Here is a 25,064-nt window from a genome sequence, read left to right on the forward strand (position 1 = left end):
AACTAACTTAGTTGGTCTTTAAGGTGCTACTGGAAGGAAAATTTTTTTTTTTGTTTTGCCTTGGTCTGCAAAGCTTTGCTCATCAAACCTCAGGACATAGCGTATATGATAAACCCATTCATTTTTCTTCTTAGAAAGCAACAAGGCCAACTCTGTTGAATATTAGAGGTATATTTATGTGAATCCTAACAGAAAAGGAGGAACATGGACTTTTTTCTGCTTACTTCAGTAGGTTGCAGCTATAGTAAATACCACAACTAACCAATTTCCCAAGAAAAAGAGATACTTCTCTCTTCAGCTAAACTCACATGAGATCTCAGATAGTTTTAACACAAAAAAACTAAAGCTTGTTTTTGTTGTAACTTATGCTTTTGTTACTATCATCTTTTTCTGTTTTGTTTTTAATCATTAGGAGTATGTGAGTATATATATATATATATATATATATATATATATATATATATATCTGATTTAGCAAGTAGATAAAGTTATAATAACACATAAAAGTATTCCCTCTTTTGGACATCAAATGCTTTTCCCAACTAATTTTTGGTGCACTTAATCCTTTCTCATTTCTACCCAATTATATGTAATTGTTTTCTAAATGACTCAGTGATATAGCCTCACCAACCTTGTCTACTTAGCTGTTCATTCATTATTATTTTTTCTTGCATGAAAAAGGGTTCCTAACAACTGCTCTAAAGTTATTGTTTTTCTTGGTTCTTATCTCCCTCAACCTAGCATCCTGAATAGAAAGTAGAATTTTTAACAGGAGACTTTGAAAGCAAAAACCAATAAACAGTAATTTGGGAAAGATAAAGTAAGTTTAGTTGCTGGGCTATGCCAATACAGACTGCAATGTGGGTGATTTCAGTTTGCTCATTTATATCCAAGAAGGCTATGCCCATTCAAAACTAGCATCTCAGAACAGCACCTGTGTTAAACACTTCACCCTGAGGGACTTCCTCTGGTTTTGAAGCTTTCATGTTAGCAGTATTTCCCAAATATAATAAAATATTATCTTATTTGTGAGGTTTAGATTTTCTGTTTACCCTGGAAAAAGATTCTGAGATAAATGCAGTTACTATACATTTAATTTCAGTTGCTTCAAAATGTAGCTCTACTTTGGAGAAAGCACTTGGTCTCAGTAGCACCCGACTTTGTTAAAGGATAAACATCCATGCTAATAGAAGCATTCGTTTTCATTGCCTTTTACCCTTAGAGAGAGAAGATAATTTGAATGAAATAGGCAGATAAAGAGGTAATCTGGATTTTATTTTATTTTTGTAAGGAAAAGCTTAGCATTTTTATTGGTCTTATATGCACATTCTGAATCCTAATATTAGACTTCACCTCCTGTAAGTTTGTCCACAAAGCTCATCAAGGGAGATTCAAATGGCTTAATTCATATGCCATTAAATTTAATGGTTGAGGAAAAGAGAAATTACTGACTTTTCATAACAGATTTGACCCCAAGGCATTTTAACATTTATATTTACTGTTGTTCACCTTTAGGTAGACAAGTATAGAGGCAGGTGACACAATTTGGAATGTGTTTGCAAGTGTCTCTCCCCCCCCCCCCAACTGTTAAATTGCTTACTTCATTTAATTGGCTTCCTTCTTAATTTATATACTACACTACATTGTGGTCTGTTTTTCTAGCACAGACTTTTCTGTTCCTGTAGTATGTCAGATTCACTATAGACGAATCAGTCACTACAGCATCAAAGACACTAAATATTTCTGAGTTGTCCTAGATGAGACAACCAAAAACCTCTTTGACAAATGAGCAGACCTGGCATTGGCTAACTTCTCTTACAACTTTTTTTTTAATGACATTCTAATTCAGGGTGAGTTTTAATGTATAAGAGTAGCTTATATCAGTTTATGGAGATTTCCAAAGACATGAAGCATTTGTGGAAGTTTATTTTTAAAAACCTAAAAAGGCGCAGTTGTTATTACTAGGTGCAAAAATAATAATAATAAAAAAAAATCCTACCAATGAGTTTTGATATCCACCCAACGGGCACAACATAAGAGCAAATTTAATTGTTAAAGTGGTGACCAACTGCGGGTGTTTGGAAGGACTCAGAACCTTCATACTGACCAAGTTCCCCATGTGCTTCACTGCACAGATAGAACTCCTGTAGGAAGTAGAGTTTTCACTTGACTGAAGTTGAGAAGGCGTATCTGTGAGTGCATTCCTTGGTGTGTTACAAGCTACCCTTTAAGGTGTGTTTTTATGACACCTATATAGAACATAAAGAGAAGGTTCTAGGTTCTTCCATTGATAAATAATTTAAAGGTTTACTCCAAATGAAAGTGGTGTTATGAACCATCATTGCCAAAACAAGATGACACCTGATTGGCTCTCTAAATACTCATTTTTCTGGTTATTTGGCTATAGCTTTTGATAGAATACACATAATTGAACAAACTTTGTTGCATTATATTCTTCATTAGATTATCTTTCCACTGATGTATAATTTTATGGTATTACTCCAAAACAAAGTGGTGTTATGAGCCATCAGACCTCAGAAATACACTTTCTCCAAAAGGTTTCCACAATTTTGGCCACTAGTGTAACATATTATGTGCATAAGTAGGCTTAAACCTCAGCTTATATGTTCACTTTTCCTCTTCCCTTCTTTCCTGTTGTGCTACAATTTCTTATTTGGCAAATCAAACAAGGCAAGCTATGGCATCAACATTGTTGTACCACTGTGGATGAAACAGAAAACTATGGTTTGTTAAGATCCCATAAGTAAGTTAAAAAATTGCAGTGCAAGAGTGGAAACGGCCATTTGGTGTGATCCAGACCATAAGAACCTTTATGTGTATTTTAAAAGGTTTAATTCCAGGACCTAAGAGCAACCCCCCCAAAAAACCAACAACAACAACCACACATGTGTCTGGTCATAATTGCCTGCTAGATCCCCAAAGATGGTTTTGTATATATTAAACTTATTAGTTGTCTTTTCATTTCAAATTATTGTTTGTGATGTGCACTAGTTAGACACATTCCAAAAGAAAACTGGTTGGTAGTGGTTACAACTCATTTGAAAAGACTAGCAATGTTTTTGTTGATTTAAAACTTCATCAAATGTAAGTTTCCAAAGAAAGAAATTTGCATTAGGAAGATATTTCCATGTTTCTGCTATATTGAAACCATAGTCAGGATACAGAAGTTGTACATTTTCTTAGGCATGTATGGACTGCTACATGTTCTTTTGTTTCCTTTGGAGGTATGCCATAGTAGATTAATACCAAGTGTCTGTTGGTTGAGTGGGCACAATGTATTTCTGAACTTCACTTTGAAGTTTATCTGTACTTGATGGGGGACTTGTTCACTTGCTCAAGGTGTCATCCATTAATAATTTTGTAACATAGGCATTTATTTTCCATTACTTTGAATTTCTGTTCTGGATAGGCTTGTATGTCAAAAAAAATTCAGACTGAAAGGCACAAAGACTTGAAGGGGTGTTTTTTATTGTTAGTTAGAAAACTGTTATGTTATTCACCTGGCACCTTCAAAGGCGACATGATCTTTCTCCAGGCAACTAAAATACAACTCAGGTCTATACACAAACAAGGTTTTCTCAATTTGCTGTGCATAAGTAATGGAAAAACACTGTGTTTCACTTTCCTAATGCAGGAGGCACTGAAGGAAAATAACAAGAGAAGAGAGATGGAGGAGAAAAGTAAGAGAGCCAAGCTAGCAAAAGAGAAAGCAGAACGTGAGAAACTGGAGCGGCAACAGAAGAAGAAGCAACTGATTGACATGAATAAAGGTAAGTAAGCATTTGTAATAGATCTGATCTGGTTAAGACCACTCTCAGTTGTAAAAAAGACTTAATTGCTGCATTAAAGGTGCAGAAAGAGATAGCATGTCCAGGCATCTTCTCCATATCTAGTTTTTTTGTTCCTTCTTCCACTGCCATTTCTTACAGTCTTTTCCAAAGCATTTTGTATTGAGTTATTGACTTGTTTTCCTTTGGTACAGTTAAATGTGTGTGTTTTTAAATGGATTTACTTGTTCTAAAAATCACTGCAGTGTTTTAATTTTTTATTCTACAAACATCTTTATAATAGTGGGTGTGCAGCAGTTAACATCTCTCTTCTGTAGTTTGAAGGTTTCCCATTATAAATGGATGCGCTCTCAGCAGTGCTCTTTCAAGAGCTGGTTCAGCTGCAAGCCTCACTACAGATTGACAATTGGATATGATAAAGAAAACCTTACGTTAAGATTTCTGGTTAGTTGAAATGACACTATAATGTGTACATCAGCATTCTATGAGAATGGGCGCAGGAAGGAAAGGAGAGGAAGAATCAATAGGCCCCTAATATCTGTGCTTTGCAGAGTTCCAAAAGACAGTTGAAATGCATGCTTTATTTTCCATCCCTTTGGGTTCCTGAAACGGAGAAGAGAGATGACACAAATATGAATTAGATTGAACGAGAGATTACTTCACCCTGCAGTTTGCTGTTCTCCCTTCTGTGATCATTTCAGTTCCGTTGTGAGGCAGAGCTTAATCCATCCCAATCATAAAACACATAAAAATGCTCAGTGTGTGACTGTGACTTGTCTTTTCTACCCAGTGAGCAAATCTGACAGGATTCAGTTCTAGCAAAAATAACAACATTTCTCTCTTGACAAATCTTATGTAAGATGCCAAGGTGTATTAGTTGAATGGTAGAACAAGCCTTATAATTAGGGTGAATTGAGGCAACAGGACTTCTCAGAATTTGAACCAATTAGATGAGTTTTGGAATAAAAACATTGCACATTAAAGTATCTTTTTTCTATTTTAGAGAAAGGCAGCACCTTAGATTCATAGTCTAATATTGCATAAATGAGCTAGTGGTTTGCTGTTTGACTCAAGGCTCTAAAAAAGAGAAAAGAATACATGCTGCTGCACCCAAGCTTTTCTCTAATGCTGTAGCTATTGTTTGTATGATGCCTATCACAAAGCATAGCCCCTTGCTTGTTTTTTACCCTTCCCAATTTATATTACCTGTTGAGAAGGAAGAGATAGGTTGGGCTATGGGCTTTCACACCTCCTCCTCCTCTTGCCCCCACCTTTCCTTCTCCACTGTCTCCCAGAACCAGAAGAGATTGAAGCGGGAGGAGCAAAGGTTACACCCAGGCGTAGCTCAGAAAGGGGAGATACATAAGCAGAGGTCGAGTGTGGAGCCTCTTTGTTGCAGCAACTGCCTCATTTGGTGCACACCTAGGAGTACCTGAGAGATGTAGGACTGATTGACATAACTTTTCCTAACTTGTCAGTGTCACTCTGGACATTCCGTGCCTGACAGCACCATGACACTATATTCGAACCATTTCCATGTTTAAATTTTGCTATTTATTTTACTTCCACTTTGAATTTCTCCCCACTTTTAATATTTTGTTGATTTTGTTAAAAACTACAAACATAACAGAAGTAAAGAAAACAAGTAATAAAAAAAACCCCTTAAAGCATTACTGACTGGATTACAAAATGAATAATGAAGTATTGAATCATACAAAGATTCCCTTTTACAAATGAGATATGTAAAAATAAAAGTATTCTTCACCTGTGAATTACATCTTTATTGAGGACAATGTTTATATAAAGTCTTAGATGACATTGAGTGGCTACATTCGTATAAGAAATAAATCATGTCATATAGCAAAAACAATTTTAAAAACCCAGTATTCTGAGATCCTCCCTTTAGAAACCATTAGTTCATGAGATATATTTTCAAGGCAGACAAGTTGCCAGACTAGATTATCAGCAATCCAAATTATTAAGATTGAAGAGCTTCCAGGATTTGGCAGTGGAGCTCTGGGCTGCTGTTGTGACTTACATTCCAAGTCCTGTTCTGTTTCCATATATAGTTTCAAAAGCACAAGTAGAAAGATGCATCAGAAGTTTAGTTAGTTATTAAAGAGATTTCAGAAAACACCTTATTCCAAAATTCAACCTTAGGACATCCTACCACATGTGCTTCTAGGTGCCAACTATGTGGCAGCCCCTCTGATGATATACCTAGGTGCACAAACAGAAGCTGTTGCAGAGTAAGGTGCCAGCCATGTACTAACATTAAAGAAAGTTTGAGCTGACAAAGACCTGTATGGAGGCTTTTTCCATAGAGTATTCCACTGCTTATCATCTATCTCTATGTCCCAATTAGATATCCACCATGACTTTTTGACACTGGGCCCTAAAGGAGGCATTAATAAAAAATTTGTGTAATGTAAAGCTGAGTTGCTTTACATAATGTGCTATGTTCAAAAGGGGTTAATTGCCCATTAGCATCTTTTTGTCAAAGGACATATAAGAAACAATCTCATCTGGCAGTCCAATGGCCAGGGAAAGGATTGAATAATGGCAAGAATTTGAAACACTTTTAACAGCCTTCCTGTTAACAAGTGCACATTTGATCTGAATATTTGCTATAGTGAACTAGATGTGTAACTCAGCATACATAACAATTGTGTGTGTGTGTGTGTATGGAGTGGGGGGGACGACAATAAATACATAGCCTTTTAAGAAGAGCAAATTCGATGGCAGTAATTTTGATGCAAATGTTATTTAATGTCTCCATTATATCTGATTACCATGACAATTAAAATTACTTTTTAACTAGCAGTGCAAGGATAAATGGAAGAATGAGCTGCTTCAGTCACAATTAGTATTGATTTAATTGTTTTGAAAGGTATATTAACATTCCCTTAGCACAGATGAAGACAGTGGAATGGAGTTCATTACAGGGGGCTGACAGCTATCTGGGATGTCAAGGTACTTTACTTTTGAAAAAACATTTGAATCCCAAAAGCTGAATCACAAGTCACTTAATAAGCTCATATATATATTAATATTAACAACGACATTATTGCTAATAGCTTCCCTGTACTCAAGGTTGGCCCACCCATGAGGCAACAGGATTCACAGGTACAGCAGATCCAGCCTCCCAGGAATGAATTGCCTGCTGCCACCGCCACAGTGGCATCAACAGCATTCCTTGGAGGCTGAATCCATGCCTCCTTGGCAACCCCTCTCTCATGCCATCTTTACAGTGGCTTCTTGGTGAATAGGAGGTGCTGATGCTTTTTTCCCCACCCTTGTTCCCAATGTAAATCTTTACCCAACCCCATTCATGATCTCAATCTTCACTCACTCATTGTTCTCTGGCGGGGAGTGGGGGAGGGAGGGCGTCATTTTGTAGTTTGCCACGGGTGCCAAAATGTACTGGGCTGGCCCTTATAGCCCTTTACACAATGAATGCAACATGTTCATGCCTTTTTAACAGTCCAGTGCAAAGAAACCCTAGTTATAGCTAAATTTGTCAGTATTGCCTTCCGCTTACGGATGCATACAACTGATACACCCCATTACCACAGCATTAGAAGATAGAAGAGACAATGTTCACAGCATAAACTTTAGTTTTACCGTGCACCTAAGCCGTTTGTAAATAATTATCTGATTCTAAGATGCCTAGACATCACTTGTTTTCTCTATACTTCTCTACTTTACACCTGATTATTAGTAGCAGAATGCACCAAATGGACTCCATAGGCGGGGTATAGTGTTGGCTGTCACAGAAACACAATTTGGTATTATTATCATTATTAATAAAATTTGTATACCATCCTTTATCTGAAGATCACATCCAAACATAAAAATACAAAATGAAAATACAAACTACACAATAAAACAAAAGCAAAACAAATGAATAATGCCCACCTCCATTTAAAAGGTCATGGAATGTTCAGTCAGCCAAAGGCTTGGTTAAAGAGAAATGTTTTCTTCTGGCACCTTCATTACATATCTTTAGCCTCCCTGGGGAGAGCATTTCACAAATGTGTTCTTCAACTGATAAGTGGCACGTTGGACTGTGTCTTTCAAGAAGAACAACTGAGAGAGAACAGTATAGCAGGCATAGAAACATTATGGACACAACATTGCTTTGTGCCCCCTAACCTTGCCTTCACTTGAGCAATTGCTCTGTAGGCACTCCTTGCAGTAGTTTCTCTCTCCTTGTGGCACATGTTAGTCTGGATTGCACAGGTTGGTGTGTGAGTATCTGATGGTTCCATTTCTGTGTATGGAATTAGCCTTAAATGTTTTTTAGGTTTTCTGCAATTTTGTGATCTTATACAGGATCATGTACAACTTGTAAAGCCTTGTCATTTGCGCTCTCTCTCTCTCTCTCTCACACACACACACACGTATAAAGTGAATATTTTTACACATGAAAATAGTCTGGAAATAATCCAGGTTAGGAGTAGGGAAATGCATTGTAGCAAGTACCTTTGAAGGAAGGTAAGGAAGCAGTAGATTGCATCTTTATTGAACCATAGGTGTTACTTCCACACACTTTATAGTACAGATGCTCCACTGAAAGTTAAGTCCCTTTGCTTATTTCTGTCTGCTTAGCTTTCATTCAGAGTGCTCCTGAGAGAGCTTCTCATCAGCTCCTGAAGGCATCCTGGGACACCTGTTTCATGTTCACCTCCCTTTCTTCCCATGCAACTTGACAGTAAAATGCCAGATACTCTCTCTGCACAGAAATACTTTCATAAGTCCACAAGATGCCACAAAGAGCTTTCACTAAATGGGGGAAACATATCTGTTGGCTGTATCTTTCTTCACTTTTTGAAACTTCTTTGTTAGATGAGTTGAGCTATACTTGCACACATTTCAACACAGGCACTTGCATCAGGATCTCAGGAAGCTTCCTGGTTTTGCTCCGTGTCTGGGACTGCAAAAAAATGAGTTTGCATGATATATTTGGTTTAGTGGGGCACAAGTTTTGCAAGCTTACATTAAAGTGGCATTGTAAACCAAACAGTAATAGACAGAAAGTTGCAATGTCACTTATGGCACACAAGCCAGAGTTGTGCTTCATTTAAAAAAAAAAAATGTTACAGAATGCATCAAACTCAAAGAAAGGTAATAATTCCATCTGTTGGCTTACATTACCACTTTTTTTATAAATGAAGAAATGAGAACTTTGAGCAGTATCACAGAGAAAGCCACAAGTGACAATCCCAATTTGCAAATACACAGATTCATTCTATTTAAGAAATAGACTTTACAGCTTTTGACAATGATTTCAGTAGATTTCAACTTGATAGTACTGTATCAATTTGATATTTTTAATAGAATATCTGCAGCTTTCTCTTCATCAGTCTAGAAATTCCTTATATTACTTAAGCAGAGATTCCTTAATTATTGATTTATGTGCTGTAAGAATGTGTGATCAGTTTCATTTATGCGAAGAGAAGAAAAATATTGGGAAGTCTTTATCCATGGATTTAAAATTCCTGTATTCTAACTTATCCACATTGGAATTTGCTTATTATAATATAAAAGTAGAGTGGTGAACTCTACCAATGTATAGCAGTAGACTGAGATATTTTTCTCAACTTACTTTAGAAGATGTGTTCATTATGAAAACCTGCACCTGAAATGTTATTATCCATTCTTATTTTTAATTCTGCTAAATGAATATGGTGGATTCCGCAAGTGTTTTTGGATGTTGCACATCTTCTGAAAACAGTCCAGTGTACGAATATGGTATTTTCATCTGCTTCTTTTATATTGCAAAACGTAACCCTGAAGTCCTCGAAAATACTTAAATCTAGATGTAAGAACAATTCAAAGTGGTATAAACAAACAAACAACAACAATGCTTCAGGAATGTAAGCCTGCATCTTATTTTCAATCTCCAGGAAAACTAGGCAAATAAACTTGGCTACTTTGTATGCCAACCTAGCAGTTCGAAAGCACGTCAAAGTGCAAAGACATAAATAGGCAGGAAGGCAAATGGCGTTTCTGTGTGCTGCTCTGGTTCGCCAGAAGCAGCTTAGTCATGCTGGCCACATGACCCGGAAGCTGTACGCCAGCTCCCTTGGCCAGTAAAGTGAGATGAGCGCTGCAACCCCAGAGTCATGCGTGACTGGACCTAATGGTCAGGGATCTCTTTACCTTTACTTTATACGTATGCTAAAAGCTATATTTTTTAAAGAAACAAATGAATTATTCCTTTGTTACTGTAATGCTATCCAAAGTTCAAAGAATGATTTTCAATGTGTTTTTGAAGGCTGAACACAGTCCAAAGGTTATACAGCAGGATTTTTTGGTTTTGTGTTGTTGTTTTTTTGCTTTGTTTTTTGTCATGAGGGCTACATTGAACCATGGCCAATTCTCCATGCCTGCATGCTAGTGGCAACTGTGGCAGTATAACAGTGTGTCCAGTACACACTCTTGCATGCCGAGCCCTAACACAAAAGGCATATAGAGCCTTGGGCATGCACACAGGCATGCATCCCTCCTCAGCTAATTCATGCAGATCAGCTGAGTGGGGGGCTGTAAATTTCTCTCTGCTCATCAAATGAGCAATCTGCTGGCTGGGGAGAGGGGACAGTTTGCATCTCCAATAGGGGACTGAGCTTTGCCCATCTTAGCTAGGTGCCTTTGCAGCCAACATCAGCGGGTTCTAGGAAAAAAATAATCCTTGGGGACCAGATCAGATTCCTGAACTGGGAGTTAGACACCCCTGTTATATACCATGCGAAATAAGTTTTGGTTAGCTTTTTTGTGGCTTCCATTCCTGGGCATTAAGACGGTTTACCTAACGAGACAGGAATATTGTGTGCCACTGGAAATCCAGTTTACCCCGTGACACTGCAGGATTCAAGCTGCCCATTTCGCAGACATGGTCATAAATAGGAATATCCTGCTATTTCAAGAATCACAATGGACCCGTGTAAAGTGGTCCTTAAAGGCTTTTCACATTTGGTGTAAAACATTGCTAATCTAAACATTGCTAGGAGAGACACTAAGTTTAGGGTTGCATGAAAATAATCTAATCTCTTTTAGAGGGTGTGCATGCAGCAGCTTTGTTCTTATTGCTGCCAATAGTGCTTTAAAGTGGCTGTTTTCTCAGTGTGCTCCTGCAGGGTTAAGAGAGGATAAGCCACAGAGCTCTCGGAATCAGAAGAAATCAAGATCATACAAAGGATATTGGTCCTGAAGCCCCAAAAACAAAATAATTGGCAAAGATGACTGAACACACATTCTCTATGGTGCCCTAGTCTCAATGGAGGCTGTTGTTCTAAAAAGCACAGATATGAAAGGGAAGTCTGTTCTTAGACAGTAACCCCAAGGTTTTAAAGGGGTCCGTGATGAAACTAGCCTTTCTTATGTCATTGTAAGTATGGTAATGAAATTATGCACAGAAAAGCAAGCACGGCGACCCAGTGTGAGTTCCAGTATCCAGTCTGTTCCTCAAGTTATTTAATGGGGGCATGGTAGTCTTTGCAGGAAGATCAGGCAAGTAACACTAAAAGGATGCAAGCACTGTGATGATTAGCTTGTTTTTCTTAAGTTTGTTGGACTATAATATAGATGTAATACAAACATATTTCTGAAAACAAATTGGCTATCTCTCAGAATTTGTATTAGATTATGAAACTAGATGAGACAAGCTCCCACAGCTGTTTAGAATTGGACAGGGTTTGCCCTTCACTACTCAGTCATTTGGCAGGGAAATTGCAGGGAGAAATAACATGCCCCCCCCCCACAATTTTCTGCATAAAAATAGGAAACCAATTGGACTCTTTTGTTGAATTAGACACATAAAGACTTACAGTAAAGGTACAGTACACCCTTTCAACCACAAGCTCTCGGGTGATTGAGGAAAAATTACCACCAACAGAAAAACATGATGGTTTTGTTGTAATCAAATGCAGTCTAGTAATGGTGGAGTTGGAATAAAACAAACAAACCAGAATTCTCTATTGCATGGGTTGGCAAACTAAGGCCCGGGGGCCGGATCCAGCCCAATCGCCTTCTAAATCCGGCCAGCAGACGGTCCGGGAATCATTGTGGTTTTACATGAGTAGAATGTGTCCTTTTATTTAAAAGGCATCTCTGGGTTATTTGTGGGGCATAGGAATTCATTCCCCCCCCCAAAAAAAAATAGTCCGGGCCCCTGCTGGTCTGAGGGACAGTGGACTAGCCCCCTACTGAAAAAGTTTGCTGACCCCCTGAGTTATGTATTATCAGCATGGCAAGAGATAAAGAGCAAGGCTGAGAAGCAAAAGAAATTTCTCATTAAGGCAGGATTTTGGGTATAGCATGTCACTGAATGCCTTGATGAATCCTGATGCCTATTTTCTTATTTTTAAAGTTTTATTTTTTATATAAAACATGCTACCTTTCAGCATTAGTTTTTATGATAGTTTTCTATCATTCCTGGACTTTGCATCTGACCTTTGTATAATTTCCATACTATTCTTTAAATTATTAGCTATTTTAGTATAGTTGTTTTTTATGTTGTTTTAATTATATTACAGTTTAATTACTTTTGAATGATCATTTTTGCATACAGTACTCCGCATACATTGTCACCTTCAATTGTTCTCCACATTCATATATCCCAACTTCTATTTCTGTTTTATACCAATGTATTTGTGTTCTGCATGGTTGAAAAAAAGAAGAACCTAGGTCAGTTCTGAAAGATCCACTTGAGATAATGCTGAACATTAAAATTAAGCATTTTTTAATCAGGAGAACTTTGAAAAACATATTTTAATTCTGAAAAAAGTGTTCATTTCTTTAAAAATGAACCATATCTGTATCTTGCCAACTCTTTCTCAATATGTTAACCTGATCCTAGACGTATCATAAGCAATCTGCTAATTATTCATCTTCTTTTACAAACTGATGCGAGGTATAGCTTCACTTATTTGCACTGGCACAACTTGCTGTGTTTTAATTAAAAAGTGAGTATTATTCACTGTTTTTGCAGAAAAATGCTTACTAGAAAACCTGGTTCTGAAGGTTATTTATTTAGCATTCAGGATACATTTAGTTAGCAATGAAATTGTGGCAAGTGGTGGTTTTAGATGACTGTAATCTATGTGCTAGCCACTTAAAAGTTTACTTGTAGTAGTTATTAATGTTATAGGCAGGTAGTATCTTCTTCGCTGTAACTGCACCCAATTAGTTACCATCTTTGTACTGTACTAGGTTTATAATCGGTGCTTTTTTTTCTTTAAAAAATGTTTAGGGGTACTCTCATTTTCCTACTCATATTGAAATACTGCCCCTTAATGAGGCCAAACTTAGATTCACATAATGTTTAGGGGTATGCATACACCTGCGCCGCCCGCCCCCGGAAAACACTGCTTACAAGTAGCTAACTTGGTACAGTAGTGCTGAACAGCTTTGCTGAAGGCTACAGAGGACTTGCTTCCCATGTGGTTGCTAGTGTCATGTAGTACATAATTAAGAAGCTACTGCGAGACTATCCATTGCTTCCATCTATTTGGGCAATTATGTCAAGACCCTAATCAAGAAGTGGTACAAGAATGCGATGGAAGCCTGTAGAAAAGAGTACAAACAAAGAGTACAACCAAATGATTTCATAAGGCCCTAAAGATGATCCCTTGTAGATGAAGCATTTTCTTTGTGGGCATGGAGTATAGGAATACTTGACCATGAAATGGCTTCCTGAAAGGAGATGACAAATCCCAAAAGCTACAAATCACTTTTAACCTTCCTACCATTTAAATGTGTACACATACACACACACAAAATGTAATGCAAAGTAATGCTCTAGTACTAGCTCAGTCTTGTTCATACCAAACTTTGTAAAGTTGTTAAGAAAAGTGTATGAACAAAATTAGGACAGATTGCCATTTTCTAAAAATAGCAATGCTTTCCCAGTGTATTTAAAGTCATTTGGGGGATTTTTCAGAAGTACTTACCAGGTGTCAAATTAAATGTAGCCCAAGGCTAGCAGCTGTTGGATGGTGATGTCATTTTTTTCGGTGCCAATGCATGCTGTTGTCATTATCATCTTGAAAAAGAGAAGCAGATAAGGTACAGTATAAGAAGTATAATGGACAGCATACAATTTGGGATGCAAGCATAAAAAGTGTTAATAGATGGGTTAAAAATTACAAACAGTTTCTGCAATATTTTGGTTAATTCTATATTCTGCCTAAAAATTTCACACCACTTAACTGGCCTACCTTTGCACACAAAATCCAAATGAATGGTTAAGGATATATATTTTAAAAGCTTGAAGAGATTATGAGTACAGTTTCATGCCGAGTAGTGGTTAGTAGTAATTAGACCTGGAAGGCTGGTGCTAAATCCCTGTTCAGCCATGAAAGTCACTGGGTGACCTTGCACCAGTCACAGTCTCTCAGCCTAACTTACCTCACATAGTTGATTAAAGGGGGAGGAAGAGAACCATATATGCCACCTAGAGATCCTTGGGTAAAAGGCAGGATATGAATTTATTTATTATGTCACACCTTTGGACACAAGGGTAGCTGATCTACTGGGCCAGTGAAGGTGCTTCCCTCTCCCTGCCAGTGTTTGTGTGTGTGTGTGTACACACATACCATTTCTTATTGGACCACAGCATTGTCTTTCAGCTGGTAAATCTGGATCCATTATCTAAGAATCACCAGGTGAAACCTGTTAGCTTTTTATTTTATTTTTTTAAGGGAAGAGGGATGAAAGGACAGTAGTAGTAAAACAAAAAGACAAATATTTTAAGGTTTTTTGAAGTCTCTGTTGCAGATTGGAATTAAAGATGAGTCCTGGTCTGAAGACATTTAAGGACTTCAAGAATATAGTAGTTGCTGGTGTGTGAATGCACTATGTTAATGTTGACTGTGCAGTGTGTTACTCTCTGTATTGTGAAAAAATATAATTAGTATACCTTAGATATACCAAGCCTAGGGATGCAGGTGGTAACTGTGGTCTAAACCACTGAGCCTAGGGCTTGCAGATCAGAAGGCCAGCGGTTTGAATCCCCACGACGGGGTGAGCTCCCATTGCTCGGTCCCGGCTCCTGCCAACCTAGCAGTTCGAAAGCACATCAAAGTGCAAGTAGATAAATAGGTACTGCTCCAGCAGGAAGGCAAACAGCGTTTCTGTGCGCTGCTCTGGTTTCGCCAGAAGCGGCTTAGTCATGCTGGCCACATGACCCAGAAAAACTGTCTGCGGACAAACATTGGCTCCCTCGGCCAGTAAAGAAAGATGAGCGCCGCAACCCCAGAGTTGTCCGCGACTGTACTTAACTGTCAGGGGTGCCTTACCTTTACCTTTTTAGATATACCAAAAGTATGATGGCACATTTGCTCACATATATTGTTCTTCAAGATGGCCCATTAAAGGTTTCCTGCAGAGACCCTAAGTGTCCCCTGTGTTGAAGAACAGTAAAATTTTGGCAAGAAGTTATTTAAGTTAATGAGCCTTGGAATATGCCTCAGCCAGCTTTCTTTTCCTCATTCCTACTGCTTGAATTAAAAGACTTAGTATTCTAGGAAGAAAGAGCTAACACTTTTGGATTCTAGTGAAAGACTGGATACTACATAAAAATAGGAGCTTGTAAAATAATATATTTATATAGTTTGACTGTAATACTTACTGCTGATTTTGACTGAGTTACTGAATTAAGAGGCCTTTTCACTTATCACTTGTCAAATAGCAATCATAATACTTTCAGGCTTAACTGCAAAGGAGATCATAAGACATTTGCATTGAACACAGATGCTTATCTGAGGTTTTGGTGATGGCATTTATCAAGGAAGCATTCATAATTGTGCCTTGAGAAGTGAATTATAAGGGTTACCTCAGCAGCTACATTTGTTGAGGATTAATTTCAACAACTTATTATTTATATGCCACCCATCTGACTTGGTTGCCCCAGCCACTCTGGATGGCTTCCAACAAATTAAAACATCAAACATAGTAAAACATTAAACATTAGAAACTTCCCCAAACAGGGCTGCCTTCAGATGTATTCTAAAAGTCAGATAGTTGTTTATTTTATTGACATCTGATGGGAAGGTGTTCCACAGGGCAGGTGAGACTACCAAAAAGGCCCCCTGCCTGTTTCCCTGTAACCTCACATCTCATAGTGAGGGAACCTCCAGTTGGCCCTCGGAGCTGAAACTGTCCCCTCCTGGAATCGCAGAAAGCAGTGGTTCCAGCACAGCCATGACAGGGTGGGGTGCTCCCTTTTCCTTGCTTTGGCATGGTGGGAGGGGTTGCTTCCTGCTGCATGAGTATAGGTGGTGCAGGCATTAGCACTTGCATAATGAAAGCCGATCACCATAATATTTGTATATTTCTATAGTTTCTGGTGGTGGAAAACTCATTCTGAATCAAACCAGACACGGGCTAGAGCTCAACATTGAGCCTACCAAGTGGCAATGGCGACAGAAGACCTTCTTCACCGCCTCTATTGCATCTGCAGAAAACAGCAACAGGAGACTCTTTCAGGTGGTTCGCAATCTATCGGAACCACCTTTGTCACTGGGGCTTGGTAGGGACCCCAAAATCTCCTGCAATGCTTTTGCAAAGTTTTTTTGCAGATAAAGTCACTCAGATTCGGAAGGAGGTAGATGCCACCGTGGGAGCAGGGCCGGGGCGGGAGAGTGCTGGAGTCCTGTCTAGTCATGTTACATGGGATCAATTCCAATCTATTACTTCCGAGGATGTGGACAGGCTGCTTGGACTAGTGAAACCGACCAACTGTCTCCTTGATCCTTGCCCATCCTGGCTAATAAAAACAAGCCGGGAAGGGCTGGGGGATGGGCTCTGCGGGGTGGTGAATGCTTCCCTCTGCGAGGGAGCCTTCCCAGACCTGCTGAAAGAGGCGGTCATTAAACCACTTCTTAAAAAAACATCTTTAGACCTGGCCAATATGGCCAACTATAGCCCAGTCTCAAGTCTACCATTCTTGGGCAAGGTGATTGAGCGGGTGGTTGCTTATCAACTCCAAGCATGCCTGGAGGATGTGGACCATTTGGATACCTTCCAATCAATATTCAGGCCTCACCATGGGACTAAAACTGCCTTGGTCATGCTGGTTGATGATCTTTGGCAGGCTAGGGACAAAGATGAGAGCTGTTTCCTAGTTCTGCTGGATCTCTCAGTGGCCTTTGACACCATCAACCATAACTTTCTTCTGGACCGTCTAGAGGGGCTGGGAGCTGGGGGCACTGTTATACAGTGGTTCCACTCCTTCCTCCTGGGCTGTGTTCAGAAAGTGGTGTTGGGGGATGAGTGTTCAGACCCCTGGGTTGTCACTTGTGGGGTGCCTCAGGGTTCTGTCCTCTCCCCCATACTTTTTAATATCTATATGAAGCCGCTGGGAGAGATCATCAAGGGGGTTTGGGCTGGGTGTTCACCAGTATGCAGATGATACCCAGCTCTACCTTTCTTTTAAACCAGAACCAGTGAAGGCGGTGAAGGTCCTGTGTGAGTCTCTGGAGGCAGTTGAAGGATGGATGGTGGCTAACAGATTGAGGTTGAATCCTGACAAGCCAGAAGTACTTTTTGGGGGACAGGAGGCGGGTGGGTGTGGGGGACTCCCTGGTCCTGAATGGGGTAACTGTGCCCCTGAAGGACCAGGTGTGCAGCCTGGGAGTCATTTTGGACTCACAGCTGTCCATGGAGGCGCAGGTTAATTCTGTGTCCAGGGCAGCTGTCTACCAGCTCCACCCTACCTGAGACCCTACTTGCCCACGGACTGTCTCGCCAGAGTGGTGCATGCTCTAGTTATCTCCCGCTTGGACTACTGCAATGCGCTCTATGTGGAGCTACCTTTGAAGGTGACCTGGAAACTACAATTAATCCAGAATGTGGCAGCTAGACTGGTGACTGGGAGTGGCCGCCGGAACCACATAACACCGGTCCTGAGAGATCTGCATTGGCTCCCAGTATGTTTCCGTTGGTGTTGGTGCTGACCTTTAAAGCCCTAAACGGCCTCAGTCCTGTATACCTGAAGGAGCGTCTCTACCCCCATCATTCAGCCCGGACACTGAGATCCAGCGCCGAGGGCCTTCTGGTGGTTCCCTCATTGCGAGAAGTGAGGTTACAGGGAACCAGACAGAGGACCTTATCGGTAGTGGCTCCCACCCTGTGGAACACACTCCCTTCAGATGTGAAGGAAATAAGCAGCTTTCCTATCTTTAAAAGACATCTGAAGGCAGCCCTGTTTAGGGAAGTTTTTAATATTGAATGCTGTATTGTTTTTAACACTCGATTGGGAGCTGCCCAGATTGGCTGGGGAAACTCAGCCAGATGCACGGGGGTATAAATAAATTATTATTATTATTATTATTATTATTATTATTATTATTATTATTATTAAAACAATGCTGAAGGTGGCTTAGAACATGAAAATATTTACATAACAGAAATAGTCAAGAAGTACATATATGTCACAGGAGCGTGCTGGTCAGTGATCACACAGTTCAAAGATGGAGTTTATTGGCAAAAACACAATCCCCACAAACTTTATAGAATGCCATTGCTAATGAAGAGAGCAGCTCATTCCTGGTTGTCTTCATCCAGGAAAATCAATTGCGAAGCCTGAAAGTCCCTACTTCCTCAGGGCTTTTTCCAAACAATTGGAAACTGTGCTTGTGTGCAGCCAACCCCCTCCCCCTTTTATGCCTCTTCTGATTCTGTAAGACAAAGGGGGAGGGAGCTTATTGCAGCAGGAAGGGGAGACACCATGCTTCTTCACCAGCCTAATTCATATTGGCCTCCCTCATCCCACTGCTCTCTGCCACAGACTCCCAACTCACTAAACCCTGTTACATCTTCCAAACTAGGTTTGGTAGCCTAGTGTGCCTGATGAGCACTATTCTGGGTCTCCACCTTTAACAGCTTGTTCCGTTCATGCACAAATTGCTAAAAACTATCACTGGGTGCGTAGCAGAGCAGAGTCTTTTGCATATCTAAATTGGCTGAGTTGCGTAGCTGTGAACTGGGAAATGCCACTTTAAGAGAACAACATTTAGCAGCAAGGTTTAGTGGTGACGCAACTAGCTTATAAAAGTGCTTCTAGCATTTAGCCCTCAGTCCATTTTTCCCCTTTGCTTCTAAATTATACCAAAAGACATTTGAGGCATTAAATAGAAAATCACTTTGCAGAGGACTGGTTGTTAGTATGAAAAGTACACTTAAATGAATATTACATTTTCATGTATTTTTTTTTTAAGATGGAATGGAGTAATTCAACATTATTTCATTCCCAGCTACCATTTGTGAGGAAAGAAATATAAATTGCAGCAACAGATTCTGAGCACAGATTATCAGTCTTTTAAGACTGTCATGTCTTTCTCTTGTGAATTTATTCTGCTGAAGCAGCAGCTCATAGCATTAGCAAAAGAGCAATTTTCTACCTTCAGGAGTGTTTTTGCATGGGGCAAATACAGGCAGCCATTTACCAAACTGTACATACCATAATTCACCATTTCCCTACTTCTGCAGTTTTCTACAGTGGTGAGGAACTATTCTAAAATTATCCCCACAAATTAAAGGTAAAGGTAAAGGGACCCCTGACCATTAGGTCCAGTCGTGACCAACTCTGGGGTTGCGCGCTCATCTCGCTCCATAGGCCGAGGGAGCCAGCGTTTGTCCGCAGACAGCTTCCGGATCATGTGGCCAGCATGACTAAGCCACTTCTGGCGAACCAGAGCAGCACACGGAAACACCGTTTACCTTCCCACAGGAGCGGTACCTATTTATCTACTTGCACTTTGACGTGCTTTCGAACTGCTAGGTTGGCAGGAGCAGGGACCGAGCAATGGGAGCTCACCCCGTCACGGGGATTCGAACTGCCAACCTTCTGATCGGCAAGTCCTAGGCTCTGGTTTAACCCACAGCGCCACCCGTGTTCCGCCCCCACAAATTAGGATGATGCAAAAGACAGCTTTCAGTTTGTAAGGGTTTTATTAAAGGTCTTCATTATAGAATAAGATATAGAAAATTAATGTAAAAGTCACAGCATCTCAAAATCGTTCATTTCTTCCAAGAGGCGTTCCTGAATTGTTTTATTATTGGTATATGTCAACCATGTTTTTTCTTTAATACCAACTTTTTCTCCTTTAACTCCCACTACCATACCAAGTAATAGTACATTCTTCCATCCATGTCCATGTTAAAATCTCTCCATTGTGATCACATATTGGAATAATATTCCACAATTCTTTTATTGTTACATATCCTTTAATTCTCACCCAGTTCCATATGTTCAAATTCCATTTCCTTTCTTGTTTCCATTTCCTATTGTGTTTACCCTAGTATTCTAATCTCCTCCTCCAGGACTTTACATTTACTTTTCTTCCACTCTTTTTCCAGAGAGAGTACCATAAATTTAGTAGCATCATTCTCTGAATTCACTCCAATTAGTATGTCAAATGCTTTCTGTTAGAACTGAAGAAAGGCAGGACTGAAGTTTTCCCAAAGCTCCCTCCCCCCCACCATCAATTATATCAATGCTAGATCCAGATGACCAATTATGGTTTAATCTTCCCCTTCCCCTCCAAGCCCTTGTATGAAAGGCATTTTCATTTCACCATGTGCTTTCTCCAATTTTGTCATTTCATCGTCCAGCTCTGCATCAATTTTGTCTCTAAGTAGTCTCCAGTTCCCTTTTTCAGAGGTTCAGTGGCCATCCTTCATGTATGATTTAGCTGAATTTCCTGCATTACAGGGGGTTGGACTAGCACAGTCCCTTCCAACTCTACAATTGTATGATCGTGTGATAAATTAATGCCGTACAAAAGCTACACTTAAGCAGCTTTCAAATGGAAACTTCAACAACCCACATCCAAATGGTTGATGATATTAAGCTTAAAGGAATTGTGCTTAAATTCCTCCCATCACCTTCAGTTTTGAATCATTTCATATTCCTCTTCAGATTTCATGGATCAGAGCAATGTACAAAACAGCAGAAATACTTGACGTTAACTAGGCTGGATTGTTAAGCGAGCATACTGAAGAAACTGAAGCCAACCTGAAAACTTGTCAAAGCAATGGGAGTTATTGCACTGGGATCAGACGATAGTTGTACCTTTCTGTTATGTCTTCAGGCAGCCTCACAGTTGGAGGGCTATTGGTTATGCACTAAAAGCAATCATAACAAAGTTCTTTTGCTGGCTTCAGATGGAGGAAATTCCTCTGATTGGGATGACACTTCCCACTAGTGATGGCCAGTAGGGTCCTGTCTTCTACTGTCCTCCTGTCCAGGGGGAGGGGCTACCTGTTTGCAGGTTTGTTCTGAGCAGTGCTTGGTAGAAGCTTGTTTTCTGGATCGTATGCTTGAGCAAAAAAGTTTTCTTTTTACTGATAGTGAAAAGTGTTCATCCTTTTAGTTTAGATTCTTTGTTTGGGTTGTAAGTGATTTGGTGTGACTGAATGTTTCCCTCAGGTTGGATTATAAATTTGTTGAAGGTGGAAGCTGGAGCTGTGGGGACATTTGGATTTGAAAGAAATTTGAAACAAGAGTTGGAATACCCCATAGGCTTTGCTTTTGCTTTTAAGTATGGAGGACTGGCTAGAAGCAACACCGATTCTGTTGGGCCGGAGCCCCTCCGAGACCTGGGGCTTAACATCAAGGTCTATCAAAGAGACCGGCAGAAAGGAACTGAGAGAGACATAAGGGCCTCGGACCTGAGATCTCCAGGCTAAATAAATAATATAAAGACTGAGGGATATTGGTTGGGGACTGGAACCGGGAGAAGGGTGGGTGGAGGTTGGGAATCCAAAGGGTACATAAGGATAATTTGCATTGCTTTGTTTGTTTTATATTTTGTTAGTGGTAAGGAAATTGGGTAAACCGTGGAAGGGAAATTTTGGTCGACCTTAGGAAAAAGGTTCAAGAATAAATTAATGAGGTATAAGTATTGATGTGTAATTTTAATAAGGTGAAATTGGTTTTTTTTTTCTTTTTTTTTAAACTAAGTGAGAATAAGGCTGTCAAAAATAAATGGAGGAAATGGAAAAAAGAAGTAAAGTAAAATAACAGTATGTTAGAATAAATGTTTAAGTTAAGGTGAAGAAATAAGTTAAGGACTTGCTGAATTGACAATTTAAATTGGAATACAAGAAGGGGAGGTGTGAGGAGGTCTGAGAAACAAGGTTGAGGAAAATAAGTATCAGAAATTGTATGTGTTTTTTCTATTCTTTTTGTTTAGTTTCGAATATTTTGTTGTTTTTTTTTGTTTTTGTTTGTTGTGTGTTTTTTGAAAATACCAATAAATATTTAATAAAAAAAATAATGAATGTTTCCCTCAGGTTATCCTTCTCTCTTTTCTTTTTCTTTTTCTCCTCTTCCCTCACAGGGCAGGGGCACTTTTCACCCAGGGCATTCTTTCTAGCTGCTTAGTTTAGTTGATAGAGGTTTTTCTGTGTGGTTCATGGCTGCGGCAGGGCTGGACAGAGTTGTTGTTTCCCTCAATAAACTTTGGGCAGGACTGCCATTTTGAAGTGTTCTTCAACGGCACATTCAACACAAGTGCTTGAGGCTTGTTTATTTTTGCTGCTGTGCTCCATGTTCTCAGGTATTCTATCTTTCTCTGCTCTGGCCAGATCACCCACATCCAACCCAAACTTTTATCAGTACGGCATTTGAACTATTCCTGTTAGTGAGATCACTCATTCTCCCTGATTTTTTTTATAGCTTCAGCTGCATGTATACTGGAAAGTTGGAGCAGCTTCAGGAGGGTCCTGTCAATATGCCGTTTAGACAAGAGTACCATTCTGTGCTGGGATTGTGTGTGCACCTGAAGGGTGTCAGTCGGGTTTTTGTTTTTGCTTCTCAGTCCATTTTTTCTGCCCAGCTTTGTTCCTTATGTCCTGGTTCCCCCTATGTCTTAATATTGGGTCTACCTTATTCACCTGATCAGCAAAAGTATTGCTGTCTACTCTCTTGTTCTCAGGTAGGTTGAGTTGGGGCTGTCAGGGTTTGGAACTTTAATTGGGTTTTCCAGTTTGGGGGGTTCCTCTCATTTTCTGCCTTGGGTATGGCTTCTCCCCCTATTTCTGTGGCCTTTCAACAGGAGGTAGTGAGGGAGCTTTCTGATTCCAGGTTATTAGTTTCTGGGGTTCACCTTTTATTAGTTTTTACAAGCGTTCAAACTGAATCATGCTCTAGCTGAAAATATACATGCACCCTCTAAGGCTCTTTTATTACTATTTTGCGTGCAATGACTCTTAAATTGCTGACTTCCAACCCCCAACTCCCATTGGTTTTCAACCTCAGTAAAGAATGGTGTTTGCTAAGAGTAAGTAATGATTTCTAAACTTTGCGAAAATCAGGTGGTAGAGTCTTCATAGAACTATAATTTCTAAAGGCAAGTGTGAGATCACCTGCTTGGTGCCATTGCCATTATAAGAGAACAAGGGAGCTATTCATGGTGAGTTCCGGCATCTTTTTTTCTAGAAAAACAGCACTGACACTAGTCATCTTGGTGATATCCTTGTTTTCTGTGTATTGGGAGGATTTGTGTTCGTGTTTGGGGATGAATGTTCAGATATACAATCTCACCAGCTTTCTGAAATGGTTCACTTTTCCCCATGGAAGTGATATCAAGTGCTTTTCTAAAGATGAAGATCATGTCTCCATTTTGAGATAGTACTTTCTGACATGGAGAACATTACATCATTTCAGCTCAAACAGATTACCATTGTAGCGCATCATAATGAACAAGTAAATACAATTGTAATGGAGGTGTGTACGGATTATGTATATGTCTGTAAACATTTCTATCATTTCTATTTGAAATATTCGTATGTTTATAGGCTGCAATTTGGCAGGTAGGCAGGAACATTTAATGCCCATTAAAATATATGAGTCTATAATGTGTGTGTATGACTGAAAGCATGTTTGTAAACTTTATATATAATGTTACTTTTATTCGTCTCACGAAATGGTGTTCAGTATGCTGAACATAATAATCCAAGTTGCATCAAAGTGATGTAAAGTTACATTGTATTTGATTACAGACAAGCCATAGGTATGGGCAGAATAAAAATAGCAATAATAATATCAAACTCTTGTTATTTGCTTTCAGAGTATATATATAGTTAGCTTTTGCAGATAAGCCTATAATGTGGGTAGGAACAAAATAAGCATCATGGTTCATTGGTCTTCTACTACTTATAGCTGTTTCTGCCCTGTATGTCTTGCATTATTACATACCTCTCCAAGACCTTATTAACAAAACAAATTGAAACATGAAGTGTTAACCATGCAAGTGAGGATTGGACAAATAATTAAATAAATCATTTTAACCAGCTTCCCTTAGTATACTAGGGATAAAAGAGATTTTAAGACCCCCCCCCAGCCCTCACTGCTTAAAGTGGTGGATTATTTTCTGCCTATGGATTTGGTGAGCATTATGTTTCTTTCGTCGGTCTTCACTTGCAGGTTCTTTATTTGAATAAGTAAGTTTTAGTATAATTGCATCTGCCTAAAGTATTAACATGGGTGTGGGGGAGAGAGAACAGTTGTATAAAGTGTGACCTTGGTACCTGAGAGGACTAAAAATGAATTCCCTGCTTTCCCATTCACTTCAACATACGTGGCAGATTAATAATTTGTTTTGCTTGTTCCATTGTATATACCCCTACTATTAAAGTGAGTGAAGGTCATGTATGGAAGAGCTCCTTGTCTATACTGAATGGAATGGCAGTGATGTCTTTGCTCCTTATTAAAACTTATGGGAAGTTCACCTGGTGTTGATGAGTGTATCAAATTGCTTCATGTGCATCAATTCTGCTAAGCAGGCTTGCATAGGGATCTTTCAAAAGGAACTTAGGACTGCAAAAGATGTTTCTGATCAGCACCTGTTTATTTGCATATGGAACATGTCATCAATAATACAGGAGACAAGGTCTTAAAGTCAGAAGAACAGCAAGTGAGGTTGGCATCAATTTTGTTTAATAGAACTTCATAAACAAACTAGTCAATGGTGTAACATGAAACTGACAGCTTTCATTACAGTAAAATATATGTCTTTAATTTAGTGGTTTTATGTAAATGTGACCCTATTTTTTCTTTTTATATTTTTTCCCTGTGTTATAGCCTTAATTGCAAAGAGATTAATTTTACTTCCTCTGCTATTCACAGAGGGCGACGAGACAGGAGTGATGGATAATCTACTTGAGGCACTGCAATCTGGGGCAGCATTCAGGGATCGCAGGAAACGAACGCCAAGAACTCAGGGTAGGACATTTACTGAACTTTTT

General features: G+C 39.4%; 1 protein-coding gene across 9 annotated transcripts in view; it reads left to right on the forward strand.

Moving 5' to 3' along the window:
- DIAPH2 (diaphanous related formin 2) overlaps nucleotides 1-25,064 on the forward strand; it is a 334,636-nt gene that overhangs the window by 225,292 nt on the left and 84,280 nt on the right. For all 9 annotated transcript variants that reach the window (XM_083595832.1, XM_083595833.1, XM_083595826.1 and 6 more), the window contains 2 exons: nucleotides 3,656-3,791; nucleotides 24,946-25,041. In XM_083595832.1, the coding sequence (XP_083451958.1) occupies nucleotides 3,656-3,791; nucleotides 24,946-25,041 (232 nt within the window). The remainder of the gene's footprint in view (nucleotides 1-3,655; nucleotides 3,792-24,945; nucleotides 25,042-25,064) is intronic.

This window comes from Podarcis filfolensis, assembly GCF_964270895.1.
Source record: "Podarcis filfolensis genome assembly, chromosome: Z".
In the NCBI taxonomy this organism is placed as follows: Eukaryota; Metazoa; Chordata; class Lepidosauria; order Squamata; family Lacertidae; genus Podarcis; species Podarcis filfolensis.